This window comes from Paralichthys olivaceus, chromosome 3 (assembly GCF_024713975.1).
Source record: "Paralichthys olivaceus isolate ysfri-2021 chromosome 3, ASM2471397v2, whole genome shotgun sequence".
Classification (NCBI taxonomy): Eukaryota; Metazoa; Chordata; class Actinopteri; order Pleuronectiformes; family Paralichthyidae; genus Paralichthys; species Paralichthys olivaceus.
The window spans coordinates 18,290,711-18,307,500 of NC_091095.1; the positions used below are offsets into that span (position 1 = coordinate 18,290,711).

General features: G+C 39.1%; 1 protein-coding gene across 2 annotated transcripts in view; it reads left to right on the plus strand.

Annotated features, from left to right (window-relative positions):
• ddr2a (discoidin domain receptor tyrosine kinase 2a) overlaps positions 1-16,790 on the plus strand; it is a 31,422-nt gene that overhangs the window by 2,132 nt on the left and 12,500 nt on the right. For both annotated transcript variants that reach the window (XM_020080514.2, XM_020080515.2), the window contains exon 2: positions 13,732-13,845. In XM_020080514.2, the coding sequence (XP_019936073.1) occupies positions 13,764-13,845 (82 nt within the window). In that variant the 5' untranslated portion in view covers positions 13,732-13,763. The remainder of the gene's footprint in view (positions 1-13,731; positions 13,846-16,790) is intronic.

Sequence of the window (16,790 nt, forward strand, 5' to 3'; positions counted from 1 at the left end):
GCAGCACGAGTCCATGACATATTGTGATCTGAGGGAAGAGTTCACCATGTTCTTTCTGACTTAGAGAAACTCACTTTCCTCCTCCAATCCTGTGATCCATTGTCCTCCCTCCACTAAAGTTCAGCCACTTTCTCTGTGGTGTCCCCAACTTCTGGCAAACGAAAAAGCACTGAAAGTACAAGAAGACAAAACAAGTTTCATAAAAAAAAATCAGAAAATGCTCTGATAACCACAGATTTAGAAGGACTCACATTTTATCAGAGTATCAGGTCTGGTTTTTTGTTTCTTTACGTTCGCTTTGTTGTGCGCTCGCTGAAAGGGAAACAGTCTTTATTAGGGTAAAAAGGTTCTTTGTCAAAGCAGAATGGAGGAGCCATCGCTTCAGGGAAATATATGAAATGCCTGTGGTGGATGTCAGAGGGGAGTGGATAATGTTCTCATATTCAGTATTTTTTATTTGTTCAGACAGCCAGAAAATGGAGGGAGGGAACTTTCACAGGGAATTTGATCCGAAGCCATCACTCATTATTTGTGTGTAATTCAATTTTTATATAGACCGACACCCACACACACACATACACGTTTGTACTTCTATCTTAGTGAGGACACTCATTGGCATCATGCATTCCCTAGCTCCTAACCCTAACCTTAACCATCACAACTGAATGTCTAACCCTAACCTAAACCCTAACCTAATCCTAACCCTAACCCTAAAACCAAGTCTCAAAATGTCCTCACAAGGATATCTGTACAAGAGCACACACACACATGCAAAGGGGTATGATAGAATGAGAGAGCGTATAGATGCAACCACATTAGGAGTGTTTTTTATCACTGCGTCTTTCTAACATGTCATTTCAATTAGCAGCCCCTCCCTCTGGAGGCTGACTGACATCCTCACATACAGACCCTAATCACACGCCACAGTCAAGGCTGTAATTTCAGCCCCACATTCAAAACACTGCCCTGGAGGCACCCGGTGCTTTAACTGTAACTCGACACTGACGTTGTTTGATTGGAAGTGTTTTCAAATCAATGCCTCTGGCAAGAGAAAACCAGCTGTGTGCTCGCTCCAGCTGAGGTGCACGCTGTAATTTTGGTATATATATAGCGACATTTTGGGGGAACATCGTCCCTAAAAGAGAGCGCTGTTGACTTTGCCTCCCACGCGTGCTTGAACTTCGACCCTGCCCAAACCAGCACCTCACTCATCACCTTCTGTTTGAGATGGGTTAGGTTACATGTAGCTGTCCCTTTTATTTCTGAGTTTGAATGACTTGTTTGTCTCTGACTTGAGGTCCACTTCCAAAACCAGAGATGATTTAGCTCCAGAATACAGGACTCTACATTTGATTTCTTCCGTGATATTTTCCATTGTGGAATAATTGAAGAAGAAATTACAAGGTTGGGTGGAACAGTGGTTTGCACTGTCGCCTCATAAAAAGACGATTCTGGGTTTGAATCCCGGGGTCTTTCTGTTTGGAGTTTGCATGTTCTCCCTGTCTCTGTATAGGTTTTCTCTGGGTACTCCAGCTTCCTCCCACAGTCCAAACACATGCATATATTGGGTTTATTGGAGATTATAAATTGACCATTGACAGGTTGTACAAAGTCATCTGGGATTGGCTCCTGTGACCCCTAAAGGATAAGCGGTATAGATGGATGGATGGATGGATGTTTGGTTGCTGCTTTGATCCAGACTACAGAAGAGGCTGCTCCAGTAGGCAGATGATAGGCAGTGATCACCAAACCAAATAATTATAAAGGAGCAAAAAGACAGATGTACACACACAGTAATACACTGTAACACACAGTAGCCAGTGCCTGAATACTCCACTGTGTTTACACATGTGGCCTTGGTGTTTTTCCTCAGTCATTCTTCATTCGCTCTCCTCTGTTTACATGTGGCAGCTTCTCTCTGTTTATCTGATGCTCATTATCTGTGTCTCCACCTCTCCTTCTCTCAGTCCCTGTCTGTGCTAATCACAGGCTGTCAGGGAAGATGCAGGGTAATATTTCAACATCAAAAGGACCTCATGACACGCTGCAGGCTGCCACTGTGCACAAATGACAGCCTGCTAGAGCAGTGAATGAGTTGTCACTGCTGATGTATCACGCTGCATGGACGACACTGGGCTTTGACATTTTTTCACAAAGCTATTACTTTCAGCTATGTTGTGTTTACTAATTTTGTCTGAAAGTGAAGGCACATTCAGCCAAGAACTACAATTTAGTGCAGTTTTGAAATACTTCAACTTCTCTTGAGTATTTCTAATATCTCTAATTTCTCTTTTCTTCTTTCAATTTCAGAGTCAAACATTCTACTTTTTACTTCATCACATCACCTGACAAAACACATATGGTCACTTTATAAAATACAATGTATTGTAACAGATACCGGTGCTTCCCAGTCTTTCTTCTTGTCACTCCTTGGTGTAGTATAGTTGTTGGTTGGGGCTGCCTTGTCTTGTTCCAGATTTGTTAGCAGTTCCTCCAAAGAAACTTCTCTGTCATGAACTTTTCAGACAGTTTTGTTTAAAAATAAATTCTATCCATCCGTTATCTATACCACTTATCCTTTAAGGGGCACAGGGGGAGCTGCAGCCAATCCCAGCTGACATTGGAGGAGAGGCAGTGTACACCCTAGACAAGTCCAGGTCCAAATTTGTGCGTATCGCCACACAACTGTGCTGCCATCCTGCAAAAAAAAAAATTCTAATTATCCTTCATTCAAACAATATATTATATTTATGAATACAGTACGCCTCAGATCTGTGTTGTGACCCTTTGGAGGGGCTGGACCCTCATATATGGTAAACATAATATATAAGGTGATAGCTCCCACTCCTTCAGCTATAACAGTAAAATGCCAACTACATATTGATGCATCAATATGTAAGCTAAGAATGTCATATACAGTATGATACTATATCAGTTACAGGGGCCAAAACTTGCAGGACAAGTACATTCAGCTGATAACACCTTTGCTATGAGTATTTTTGCACTTTTGTTATTCATCTACTTACTAAAGCAAAAGATCTAATGCCTCTTCCACTACTGTGTGTTACTATGAGTGCATGTAATGGATATGAGTATATTATTTCATTCAATACTTTCCTGCAGGATATGGTATTGTCCCTAACAAAGGTAAAACTCCGTCCTTAGTTCATATAGTGGTGAGTGTATAATCTGATCAGATGCAATATAGAGTGCAGGTATTTAAGTCATATTTGTTTAAGAACTCAGATGTACTTTTCCTGTTGAAATTTAAGAAAGTACTTTCTTGTAGTTGAATTGAGGAGCAGTGTGCTGGGGACGGATCTCAGCTTTAACGAAGGAAATGGAAAGAAAAAAAAGCTTCTTGGCGTCAGCTGCTGTTTTTCCAATCTGACAGTGTAGCTGTAAAGTTCAGGGTCTGGATATTAAATCAGATTAGATTTCCAGTCAAGGTTTTTAAGCAACTCTCTTTACATAACAAACACAGGCCTGGTCACTGCATGATATTCACAATGAACAGTTATGTTGTTGGTGGATTTTAGCAGTTAGATTAAATACAGGGGTCAGTCTGTGCCTCTCTTGTGGTTTCTCATTTTCGTTTTCCCTTGTGGCCCCTGAACATCAGCTGGTAGCATTTACGAGCACCTGCACGTGGGCTTGAACGGTTCAAATCCTCGGGCGACTAAAGGTCCCTGATGGCAGCGTCAATGAGGTGCTGCAGCAGGTGTGCTCCTGCTCAAGTGTGTCTAACCTAATGAAAGAAGTTTTCAGTTTCAGTGCCGCCCCCCTCCCCTGCTTTATTGCATATTATATGCATATAGGAGAAAGTCATCACAGTGCAGAGAGTTTATCCTTCAGGACTCTTATTAATGTTCTCATGCCAGCACGCTATTCATCCATCAACCCTTCATCCATCCACCCATCCTTCATCTATCCTCCCATCCTTTTTTCCATCCATCCACCAATCAATCCATCCATCTATCCTTTTTTGAATGTGTTACAGTAAGGAGCCTGCTTGGTGGCATTTTATTCGGTTTTCAAGGACAATAGTTGCTATAAGATCCCAAGATTATAAAGCCATTAATCTGTGAGGTATCCTGAGATGGAGCACATGATCTCAGCTTTTTAGTTTGTAATAATGCTGTTGCTTAAGATGCAAAATCGTGTTTTTATCCATTCAGTTAAATATGCATGGTGTGTCATTACATGTGCACACATGGTGCGAGATATCCTATAATTTACTTCTCCCCAGGTATCAAATCTCACCCAGACAATAGAGGATTGTTTGGTCTTACAGTAGAGCAAATTTACTTACGTGCGCATGTATGTGTGTAAAAGTGCATGCCCACATGCATCTCAGATTTTACTGCTGCATGCTTACATGGCTCCACCTGGCTCTGACTAGGAAATGTGATTTGGATTTCATGCATTCCCATAAAAGTAAAATATCTGTGATACAGATGTTTCAGCCTGAAGGGAGAAACAAGAGCATATAATAGAAAGCATGTGTGGATGGTTATGGTGCATAGTATAGGGGCACACAGGCCCGGCACCAACAGTGCACATGAATACACACACACAGACACACACACACACATACACACCCTTACTGTATATGCGGTCTATGCTATAAGGCCTGGACATAATTTATGGGTTGAGGTAGTCAAGACAAACCTGAGTAAAATGTGATCTGCCTTGTTTTTAGAAGCTCATATAATCAGCATGGTGTCCACTATTTAAACTTCACTTAACACTGACATGTGTTTTTTTGGTGATTTTTACCTTTATTAGAGAAGAGCAAACAAGAAGGTATACAAAGTTATAACATGCAACAAAGTCCCAGAGCTGAAACGGAACCAGCTACATTGGTTTTATGGTAACGGTATTTACCACCAGACCACTGAATGTCCCATTGCACAATTTTCATTTGTGGTCCCTGTGACTCCCCCTTATACCATCACTGGAATCTTACCAAATGTGTAGGGGGCTGGGAAGTAATGAAAGCTGGTAAATGAGTTACTATACAAACAAATTATAATAATTTCTATATTCTTGTGGTATATATGATATTTCTCTTTGGTTGGTTTAGTTTATAATTTATAATTTTGAAAACCCTTTGACTTTTCTTCTTGTGTTACCAGCAGGTCGTTATTTTAATCTGTCATGTATTTAGTTTTTTGACCAAATACTTGCAAAACTAAACAGATTTCCATTAGCCTCAGTTGTGTCTAGTTCTAACTAGAGAGTTTTCCAATGCTAACACCTTTAGATTCATCATGAAGCACTTGTTAGCATCCAGACATTAGCATCTATTTCCCAGAGCTTAACTAAATTTCAAGCTGGAAGGCAATGTTGGACTGAACAAATTCAGTGGTAACCTTTTACTTGAATAGACATAAATTAAAGTTAAGTTAAATACACCACATTAGCTTTTCTAATTTACTAAAAGTAAGCAACTTGTTTTTAATCATAGAATATAGAATCTAAAATTACATGCAGAGTTACCACATCATCATGTCTGATTCTCTCCCTTTTCTGGATAAATGTTTCTTCACAAGTGATAATGCTTCAGGAAACTGGGTCTAATGTCACCTGCCTGCTCTGATCAGATCAGTGGATCAATCCCACTCTAATAATTGATTAACAAAACAATATGAACATGCAACACAAAACATGAAGCGGAGAAGAAAGTTCAGATATTTGCTTAGTAAAAGTAAAGTACAATGTAAAATAAATTCAGGTTAACTTGGCTTCACTTCACTTCACAACTTGTTTTGATGTAGTTTTACAAATTGTTTACTGTAATTTGACAAAACAGAGTTCATTCTGTAATGTTAAAAAACATCATTGTACACATTTTTACAGTGTACAGATACATGAAAACAAAGTAAATGTACTTTTCCCACTACTGGATAAATTCTCACTGCGGTGTAACAATGACCAATGAAAATACAGACTCTGTCACTTTGTTACGCTGCACTGATTTTAACTTACATTCATTAAGAGCATGAATCCAGAATCAAACACTTTGATGTATATGTTTAACATCATAGATTTAGATTAACTTTACCTAACTTAACTTAACCTTAACTAAGATTGTCTTGGAATTATTTAAAACTACTGCAATTACATTACACTTGACATGTTATCAACACAGAGTCATACAAGTGAACAGAGATCATGAGCTGTATTTAAATTGTGTGATTACAAAAGCAGAGATGTAATTTTACAGACTTCCTCCTTTAATGGCTGCAGATCCAGGGCAGGTTTTGGTGGTCTGATGGTAAAATGTGAAGTTGTTCTCGACCTTCTGAACCGCCACCGGTTGCTTTTTCTACTGCCGGGCCGCGTAAAACCCCAAATGTTGACGTTGCTGGTTATGTTTGTGTGTATGTGTGTGGGAGAACCTGGAGAGAGAGAGACTGAGTCGGGGAGCAAAGCCGAGTAAACCTGTGTGTTTACTTTACAAGCTTGTTCCCAGAGAGTAGGAGGTGGTGGTGCACCAGTGTTACACTGTGTGCTGGGCTCGACCCTCCCAGGGAAATCAGATTATTTATACAAACAGGAAAGTCTGGGAATCAACCAGGGCAAAAGTTCTGCATGAGGACATGACAATGAGCTCTGGACATTAGATGAATAACCGACGGGGTGGATGTAAATGTACCAAGTTTAATCTTTTTTCAAGATGACCAGAATAGTTATTTATGCCCTTCTTTTCATGAATTGCACTCTGGATCTCATCTCTAATGAATTTAACTTGTCCCTCTGATTAAAAAATATAGCGACGGCTTGTCTGCATTTCTTGATTGAGCTCCGTGAGCTTGTGGGTTTGTGAGGGGAGTATCTGTCCTCTGCCATTTCCTGAACTAGCCGAGGGGGAGATGATATTTATGGGGCACAGACATTTTTTCCCTCTCTGAAGCAGAATTCAAGTCAATAGTTGTTCTATTTGGGAACGTTCTTCACCACGTTGATACAATAAACTCTGCTCGCTGCCTTTTAACATTCACTGTTTATTATAAGCTGTTTGAATTCTAACAGAGCTCCAGTCAGAGTGATTACGGTTTGTTCTTTCTGTCATACCTGATGGACATCCAGTCTGAGTTCAGTGCTGTGATGGAGCACTTTACCTGTGATATCTATGGTCATATCTGAGTCACCGACATGTTAGATATCGTGTTAAATGTGGAATGACAGGCCATAACTTCCTCTGGTACAGTACACACAGTAATTTGCCACCACATTCAGGTACAGTTACTGCATATGGTTACTGTGGGAGAAAGTACCAGTGCAGTAAATGTCCTGCTTAAATACACCAGTAGTTAGGAAAATATTTTGACAGTAAGAAAGCATTGAATGATTAATGCAAGGTCACTATCAATTACTTTGCCCCGTCTTTTATTATCTTAGCATGTGTTTTTTAGAAACTTACACACATACATCCAACCCATTTAGAATGACATTGCAAAATACACACAATTTGAAGTTTTAGTCAAATAAACATTAAAACTATTTTACATTAATGATCCAAATATTAGACTAGTGATGGGACCATTGGAGCTGGCAGGAAGAGATGATATATATATATATATATAAAAGGCCTTGATCAAAAAGAAAGAAAAGATTTAGGCAGGACCTCAAGTATTCCTTGGTCCCTGCAGTGGAAATGGGTTTCTGCAAAGGTTCCTAATCCCGAGGGAAAGTTCCAGTGGTCAAATTGCAACTAATGGGATATTTTAAAGGGCCTTTGGCCACATGGATGAACTGTTTCAAATGATACAGACAATAGCAATTATACAATATACAATTCTACAGTATAAATAATCCCTCACTGAATGTTGTCTGTGTGTGTGTTGGCACATAACGACTACAGTCAACAGGGAGCTGCACAACAAACACAGATTGAGCCTTGGACATATTAGACATAATAATGTTTGCAGTCTTAAATTGGTGTCACAAAATCTTTGTGAATGGATTATGTGTCTGAAAAATGTAGTAATATATTAATATCTGGTTTGGATGTATATAAAATCAGAGTGAGGCACTGTATGCATGGGTATCCTCACCACACTTTATGTCTAAAAATACAGTATGTCTCTGAGGGACAGAGGAGTCTTCTGGAGTAGGAACATATGAGGCCAGTTTTCCTTCATGACTTGTTGCCCAGACTTTTATAATCTATCGTCTGGAGGTGCTGCTGGGACCTTATGTGAATCTAAAAGTTCTATGACTCTGTCCCTTGCCTTATTTATAAACTGGTTAAGTAACTTTCTTTTTCTGTCCCGGTCTCCATTCACATTCTTTGCTGTGACCTTGTGTCTTCTCACTTTGGTCGCAGCAGGTAAGACTTTTTAATTTTGATGAGAAAATGTACCATTGGCCATTTAAAAAGTGTCCAAGTGTCAAACATGCTTCTCTTCTTCAAAGTGCCTTGTTTTGATTACTTTATACACGTTGAGCTCAGGTTTATTTTCTGTTCTCATTCTGAACACTTGTCAGTAGACCTGACTTTGGTTTATTTTCACAAACGTGACCTGGGACTGTGTTGAGGTATGAATCATTTTTGCTTTGGATTCTTTCGTGTCAGGCTGAATTTTAAATGTTACAACACATCAGCTTCTTTGAGCTAAATGCTGTCAAATGCTAAAGGCTGTTGTCAAATGTCAATGCTAACATGCTGAGGTTAAACAGGTTCAATGTATGAAGTTGGACAACATGACTGCTTCCCTAAAGTGAAGCCAAAGTCTCTTACCTGGTGGCTGGCTGCAGTATAAGTCATTAATTCTGCCTCCACCATGTTAGTGGATAGGACAAAACAAAACATTTAAATACATGTAGAATATATTTTCTCAAAGCTGGTTTGTGTCAGTTTGGGTAGTTCATATCACACTGATACTTTTCTATTATTTGTTATTATTTTTATGATTGACAGCTTCACGATTTGTTGAGCGAGTGTGTCAACAGGACCTTGCTACTGCTGCTCCAAGCCATGATCGCTTCTGCACAGACTTTGGTTCCATTCGTGCAAAATGGCAGCGTTCGTATGTGGGATATTTTAGCCCCATTTCTGGATAGTGCAAATAAGTGGAGATGCAGTGTCCATATTTATAGACAGTCTATGAAAGCAACATATCAGCACACAGTACAATACTTAAAGAGAAGTTCACTGGCCCTACGCTGAACGTAGTACGCTGAATAATAATACATTTCCAGACAACCTGATCTGACATTCAGGTGGGGAAGGCTATTTGACACAGAGCTCCTCTTTTTTCCTGCTCTGTCAATCATGCTATGAGACACTATTCCCCCACCTCACTTTTTCTCTGACTTGAGAAAATTATTGGGAGATGTAGAAGCTGAAATTTTGAAGAGCAATGTCCATCATTCAAACCTCTTTTTTCGAAATATTTGGTGGAACAAAGTATCATTATGAAACTAGATTCCATGTTAAGATCTTTGTGTGGATGACAGCGAAATCATAATAACTAAAAGGCAATGAACTCTTTTGAATGCATACATAGCAAGCTGATATTTAAACATTCAGATGATTTGACAATGCGTTTGTAATAGTATTACTTAAGTTTTTTCCCTTAACATTTTGAGATATGTCTTTGAAAGTGAAAAGGAAAAAAAAAATCCTGGAACAGATTTATTTTGAAACCAAGATAGTGAATATGTTTTTCCTGCTGTATCCATGGAAGATGAGAATGAGAGAAGTTTCCAAGACTGTGAACCTGTGCCTGTAACTCCAGAGCTGATGACTGATCTGATGTTGTTTAAGTAGAATCCAGCTGTGGAATAACAGCTGTTTGCTTCATACAGGTATTGAGAACACAGCTGTCCGCACCTAGAGGAAGCAACAGTAGTATAACTAATACACAGGAAATCTGACAATCACATAGACCATTTCCGTAAACCTAACTTATGGTCAACTCAAACTAGAAGAATATCATCACTATGAATATTAGTAAATATGTCAATATCAAGTTTAAAGTTTAAAGTAAATTTAACCCATTTACAACAGATCATATATTTTATTTTACAGCCAACAAACCTCCAAACTTATCATAGCCTTCAAAATCGTTTTAACTAACTTACAGCCAAAAGCTTGGTATGTTAGAGCTTTGTTTGTGAAAATGTGTGTGTGATGTGTCTGGGAAGGTTTTTTAATTTTACTACTTCACTATTATTTATGTGTGGATAGTATGTACGTGTACCATCATTTTGACCGTAAAAGTATTGTTTGAAGATTAGATACCAGGTGTTTGTGGGGCAGTGGTCAGTTTGGTTCAAAGTAGGCCTCCTAGGTCCCTTTCGCCTCGGGAAACCAAATGTGTCCATACACTGGTGGTACGATTCAACATCATTATTCATCTTATCATCGTTTTTTGTCATTGTTTGTGAGGTATGTATCTGTTTTTTTTTAAGTTTTGTTAGCTGGTTCATGCCCATACGTTGGACAAATGAAAAACAATGTTAGTCTGAGATTGTTGCCATTAGTGAAGCAAGAGGTAACATTTAGTGTGAGGGTTATGCCACTTTTTATCTAAATGAAAATGCTTCCTCTTGGTGTGGTGGTCACGTTTGGACATGAGTCATCTGACGTGGTTCAACCTTCTATCTCTGTTAACTGCCACCGGCTTCAGCTGTCAGACTGTCAGTGTGTTTGGGCAGGGTAACGCTAAATTTAGCATGTTAACATTTAACATGTTCATCGTTAAAAAAAGCTTTAGCTATGTTAACGCTCATCCCAAAGCACAGCTGCAGCTCAGGGTGATGGGAATCAGGTATTATGTTCAGATATTTCCTGTCAGGCACTTAAGTGTTGGATTAGTGGAGATTTTGACGTGAGGATGAGAAGTCAAGAGAGTAAATTTTTCTGGGAACAAAGTTTAAATAATCCATTCGTTTTGGATGTATTTCACTCTGGTCTCTAAATGTTGACAGCTGGGAGACTGGCCTCCATCTCCATGCTTTGCTAAATAGTGGGCTGTGCAGTTAAATGTATGTGATTTGCAGTAAATGGGCTAAAACACACTAACGCACCAGTACGGTCCTTTGAGAGTTTCGATATGTAGAAGCAAAGGTCAATTCTCCTCCTCTATACAACACAAGCAGCCTTCACACCAACGCTCTGCAGCGCATGGTAAACATATTTTTGACTTCCAAATGCACACAAGCCATCAGGTGTTTGTGTTTCATTAGCTATGAAAAGCCAGGAGGAGTTAAGCCCAGTTAAAGGGCTCTCAGTGGGAAGTGGCTGTAACCCGAGGCTGCAGGAAATGGAAGAAAGAAAAGCAATGAGATTATATGTGAGGCCACAATGAAAGCACCAAATCAAGGTTGAAATAAGTGTCAGACAATTCAACACTGGTCATACAAGATTCATCTGAGGTCATTTTTACCACTTGGAGGTTATGTTTTCATCTCTGACTGTTTGTTTGTTTGTTTGTTTGTTAGCAAGATTACGCAAAAACTACTGGATGGAAACATGGTGGAAGGATGCTGTATGCGTCAGAGAAGAACCTTTAATATTTTGAAGTGGAGTGTATGGATTTCCATGAAACTTAGAGGAAGGGTCCCAAGATAGAACGGATAGAATTTTAGGACAGATCTGGATCAGGGGGTGGATGCACAATTTTTTCTTTAATGTATCAAGATAAGGTGTTTTTTTGACCTTTTCACCCAAAAGAATAATTCATGCATCTGTGTTATTTCTATTTATGAGTATGCGATTTAAAGCATCCAGAAATTAAGTGGTTTCACAAGGGAACTGTTGGGCCTTGGCAGTTGTATGTGCTCCACTGGGTGCCATTCTAGTTACTTCAGCTTTATTTTAACAGTCTGCTTGTGCATTTGGTTCTTAATTCATGGAAGATCCCAGTTTCCAGACAAAAGGAAAAACTGAGGAAACTGTGCTTTAATATCAGGTATCATTAAAAATTCTGCCTGCTTCTCAAAAAAAGAGTGAAATTGGGCATGAGTTCAAAATCAACAGGTCTGGATTTGTTTCCCATAGTTCGCTGGAGCATTAGCAGACATGTTGAAGCTGGTGGAGATCCCTTGCTCCCTGTCAGGCCGTTATTCTACAGCACAGCACGGACCTCTGACACCTGACTGAACAGTATGTGAGCTGGAGGCTTGTACTATTGTCCAAACCAAAGTGCTGCAGCTCTGAGAGGCACGCTGCTGATCCTGCTGTTATTTCAATTGTGAGATGTCAGAAAAATGTTGTTTTTGGCCCGTGATGACAACCAGGAAACACACACACATACACACACACACACTGTGAAAATTCCCACAGCGCTCTGGTAGCTTTGTTTTGTGTCATGTGTAATTGAATTTAGATAACCCTGCTTTGCTGATATATTTTAAGGTTTACACTGGAGCTTGTTGCTTGTACAACATTTCTTTAGTGGATAAAAATCAATTTATTAACAACATATTAAAATTGACAACTGCAGACTTTATGAATGAAGCATTAATGAATAATTAAGTAACAACAGTTATAACTGCATTATTAGTGAAAAGGAGAAACCTTTTAATATTTTACAGTGTGCAAACCTTGCTCCAATACATTTTTAAAACCGATCTCTGAAAGTCATAATATATCACCTGTTAGTAAAGTTATTAGTTACAACTTTTATTCCCGTTTTATTTAACTTTGCAAGTCAAGAAACTTGATGAAATTAACAAAAATAAGAAAATTAACTAACGAGCCAGTTAAAAGAATGTACAGTGACAAAATAGGAATACCGCACAAAAAAGCTGCAGGTACAGATGTGTCTTTGTAACTAATAAAATTAATTAATTATGTCTGTGTGTTTCAGTTAATTAAAGTGTGGTTACATGAAGTGAACAATTAAAGAAAAATCAGTTGTATAACACAGACTTTGAGCAGCAGTAAAATTCATTTCAATTTTATTAGGATAGCTCCAAATCATAATATACATTATCTCAAGGCACTTTTCAAGACCTTAAAATCGTATTTAATAAGTAAAAGAGCCCTGCTTGCATGTAGTTAACTGGGTCATGATCGAATAATAACGCTAAGTTGTAGTTTTAAGTGTGGGTGAAGGCCGCTCAGCCGTGAACACACCCCCGTTCCATTGGAAACCTTAACAATCAAAACGTTTTATGTGAAGGTACCTTTTTTTATTTTGTGATTTGGGCCTTGAAATCCTAAATTAAATATGGAAAATCTAATTGTTTTTCTCGGACGTTGGACTAAAGGCGTCATGTCTGTGACTCAGAGTCTCTTTCCCCTCTAACTCCATCATTTGTCCTTTCAATCATTCTTTCATTCGCTCATTCATTCATGCATGCATTCATTCATTCACTCAGAATAATTACAAGATAAAAACTCCATATAAACTGCATAAGAACCGAGACTCTTATATGTTGTACGTCTGCTGCTGAGATCTCCCCACAGTTACACTTTAATAGGCCTTCTCTCATACAGTGATAAAGCACCAAATAAATGGATATTCCATTGTTTTCTGGCAATTATTATGTCTTTTATTGAGTGAAATAAAAAACATGCTTCTAATTAAATCTCCTGTTATCCCTGTATATATCTCAACAAATGTTTGGTTCCCATGAATACAGAGGAGTAAATACAAAATTAAAGTGTGTGTATGCTGCAGCAAACATTACACACTGAGCTATTTTTTTCTTTTAGCCTTGTGGTCAAACTGACATCATGCGTCCTGCTCTTTCCATCTTCTCTTTTAGATCGGAAGCCAGTGTCTGTGCATGTGTTTGGGATGAAGCACCTGTGGGACGTTCACTTCCTCCTGCTCGTCCTCCTGTGCCTGTTAGGAACCGTCACATCACAGGTCAACCCAGGTATGTGCTTACAAAAGAGGACACAGTTTATCCTCCAGTTCTCTGGATTTTGTTGGCTGTATTCACACGATACACTCAGATTGAATGAGATCATATTCAACACTCCGTGAACACTATAAAGTGAATTTTCTGAGTTCTGGGTTTTTTTGGGGGGGGGGTTGCTGCTGCAGTCCGTCAATCCAGACAGCAATTGATTCAGATTTTGAATAAGTGCTGCTTTGTCGGAGCCATGTGTTCCCCTCTCTCTGGTCTGCCCAGCACTTTGATCCCAGCATGCATGTCTTTCTCCAGCTCTCCCTTCGCCATACGGGTGGTTTTTTAGGGATGTCAATGAAAAGAGACCAATTTTTTTTTTTTTTTTTTTTTTTCAACGAAGAAATAGAGTAGCAACATTTGGTAAGCAGAGGCAGAGTCAAGAAGGAATCAAAGAGAGGTTTTTGGTTATTGTTGAAATTGCAGCAGATTTTTGCCAGTAAAAACCCTGGAGTGGCTACTGTTTTTGATTTCAGTCTCAAAGCCTCTGTCAACACGCTGGGTTTTCTTTATTGTTGAAAGGATAATGATTGAATATACTTAGATCCAAACAGTTCTTAATAATGGTTCTGTCAAAAAACAGATTTTACAGGTTGGACTGATCTAACTCAGTGCTTAAAAATAAAAAAACTACTGTGAAACAAAAAAACGCTCCATCACCTCCCAACCGCCTGCCTTGCTCCACCCGACTTCTACTTTCAAAATAAAACTTTTGCATTATATTCTTCAGTGTTTTAAATGAATTAGATTTTGATAAATTATGAAAACGAAAGCAACCATGAGGTTATGGTGAAAAAACTGTAAAGCTGCCCCAGAGGGGTTTTCTAACCGAGAAGAAAAACTACAAATGTTGCATTTTTTATGTTTATACATGAATATATTCCACAACAGCTGTTTTCTAGAGCACTTCTCCACACACTCAATCAATCATGCACACAAAAACATACACACAGACACACCACATGTAAACATGCTCTAAAACCTGGCTTATATTTGTCATTCATGCGTTCTTTGTGCCAAAACTTACAGAAATAAAAGAGCTTTTTATACGAACTTCAAAGAAAGCAAGGGAAGAAACGGGGAGAGTTGAGTGAGATACAGATCATAGAGTGTGTTTATAGAGGGAGTTTTCAAGTAAAATAGAGTGTTCATGCTGTGGTTGCTTTCATACATGTCTGTATATGTTAATAGCAACATTTCTGACCTATTTAACGAGAAGTGAATGTAACATAAGACGCTTTTTTACATTCAAATTTTTATACACAATTATAGAGACCGTTTTGCATTCAATAACAAAAAAATGTCAACATGAATATTTTATGAGAGATCGCTCAACTACACTTAATAAAGGATTTGAGTGTTTGACCCCTGTGGGACTCTCTCTTGTCTCTATTCTTTCATTGTGTGTGTGTGTGTGTGTGTGTATGTGCGTGTACTCACATGCATATACCCACATGCACACGCATGCTGTGGATCCAGCTATCCCACTGGAGTCTGTGGCTAATGCATACCAGACATTCTGACAGCAGGAAAGTCCATTGAAATAAGCTCTGTCTTTCTCCCCAACACTTGTGTGTGTACATGTGTCTGTGTGAGTGTGTGTGGTGTGTGTTTCCCAGTATTTGACCACTCATAAGTCATGGAAAGGACTGTTCGTGCATCTGATCATGGTCAAAGTTCAACAAGTTCACCATTAGATTTGTTTGTAAAATGCGACCATGGGGATTTCTTCATCGACACACCACCAGCCATTTACTTCCAGTGTTAACAAAAGCTCCAATCTCAACCTGCTCTAATGAATGGAAGCAGGATACATCCACCTATAATTCTGTTTGATGCTGTAGCGCTGCTGCATCGAGTAAAGGGTCATTTTCCACAGTCTGGAAATATTCACGGCTGAATTTAGTAGTGCTGAGATGTTGAGTGATGCCAATTTTCCCCTGTTTAAAATTCCCAAGCAGTGGAGTTATACCATCCCTGTCTTTCCCATTTTACTCATGAGTGGGCGAACTTTATTTCACTGTGGAGAGGGAAGGCGGATGTGTGGACATGAGCACAGGTCTGAGCAGAGCAGCCAAATATCATGTAGTGTTATTATTGTGTGGGCTTTTCCTTGTGAGGATGTTTCACATAAATCCCAAATGACTGAATTAATGTATTAATACTTTTTCCTTCAATCATCAAACTCACACTCTCTTGACTTTAAAGTGAGACTCACGTCAAATTGAAGAAAGGATTTTACTCTCGCCAATGAAAAGCTGATGCATAAGCTTTGTATCTATCGTGTCAGGGAGATTTTAATCAGCAATGTTGTCAAAAACAACCACTCCCTTTATCTCACAGCTCTTCTCAATGTCATCACACTAATTCTAACTTCCGTTATTTTTTTGAATGAGAGACCTCACATGCCCAGTGTACTCAGGTGTGTTAGTATGGATCATGGACATTACTTCTGATACTGAGATAAAATTCTCATCTCCCAGTCTACCCCATTCTGCATGCTGCAATGTCCTTGCGCAAGATACTGAACCCCTAATTGCCCCTGATGGCTGAGCTGAGAGTTCTAATAGTAAAGGTCCTGCCCACTGTGAACATCAAAATATTGATTTGCTTTAAAGCAAGTGACTCGTGAGGATTGTGAGCTGTGATCCTGCAGTTCCCACTTGTGACTGCAGTGGCCACTGTTTGGCGAGTTATGCGATTCAAATTTTAGGAAGTAATAAAGTTGACAGTAAATTCAAAAGAAAAAAACACAACCATAACTGCCCTGACATATAACTGACAGGTATTATGTAGCAGACGTGAGCAGTGACTTGCGTGACTGCACAGTGTGAGTAAGTGTGAGTGTGTTTGGAGTGAGCGGATGGACAGCAAACACTGCAGAACAAGCCTGCCTTTCAGTAGTCAGGGTG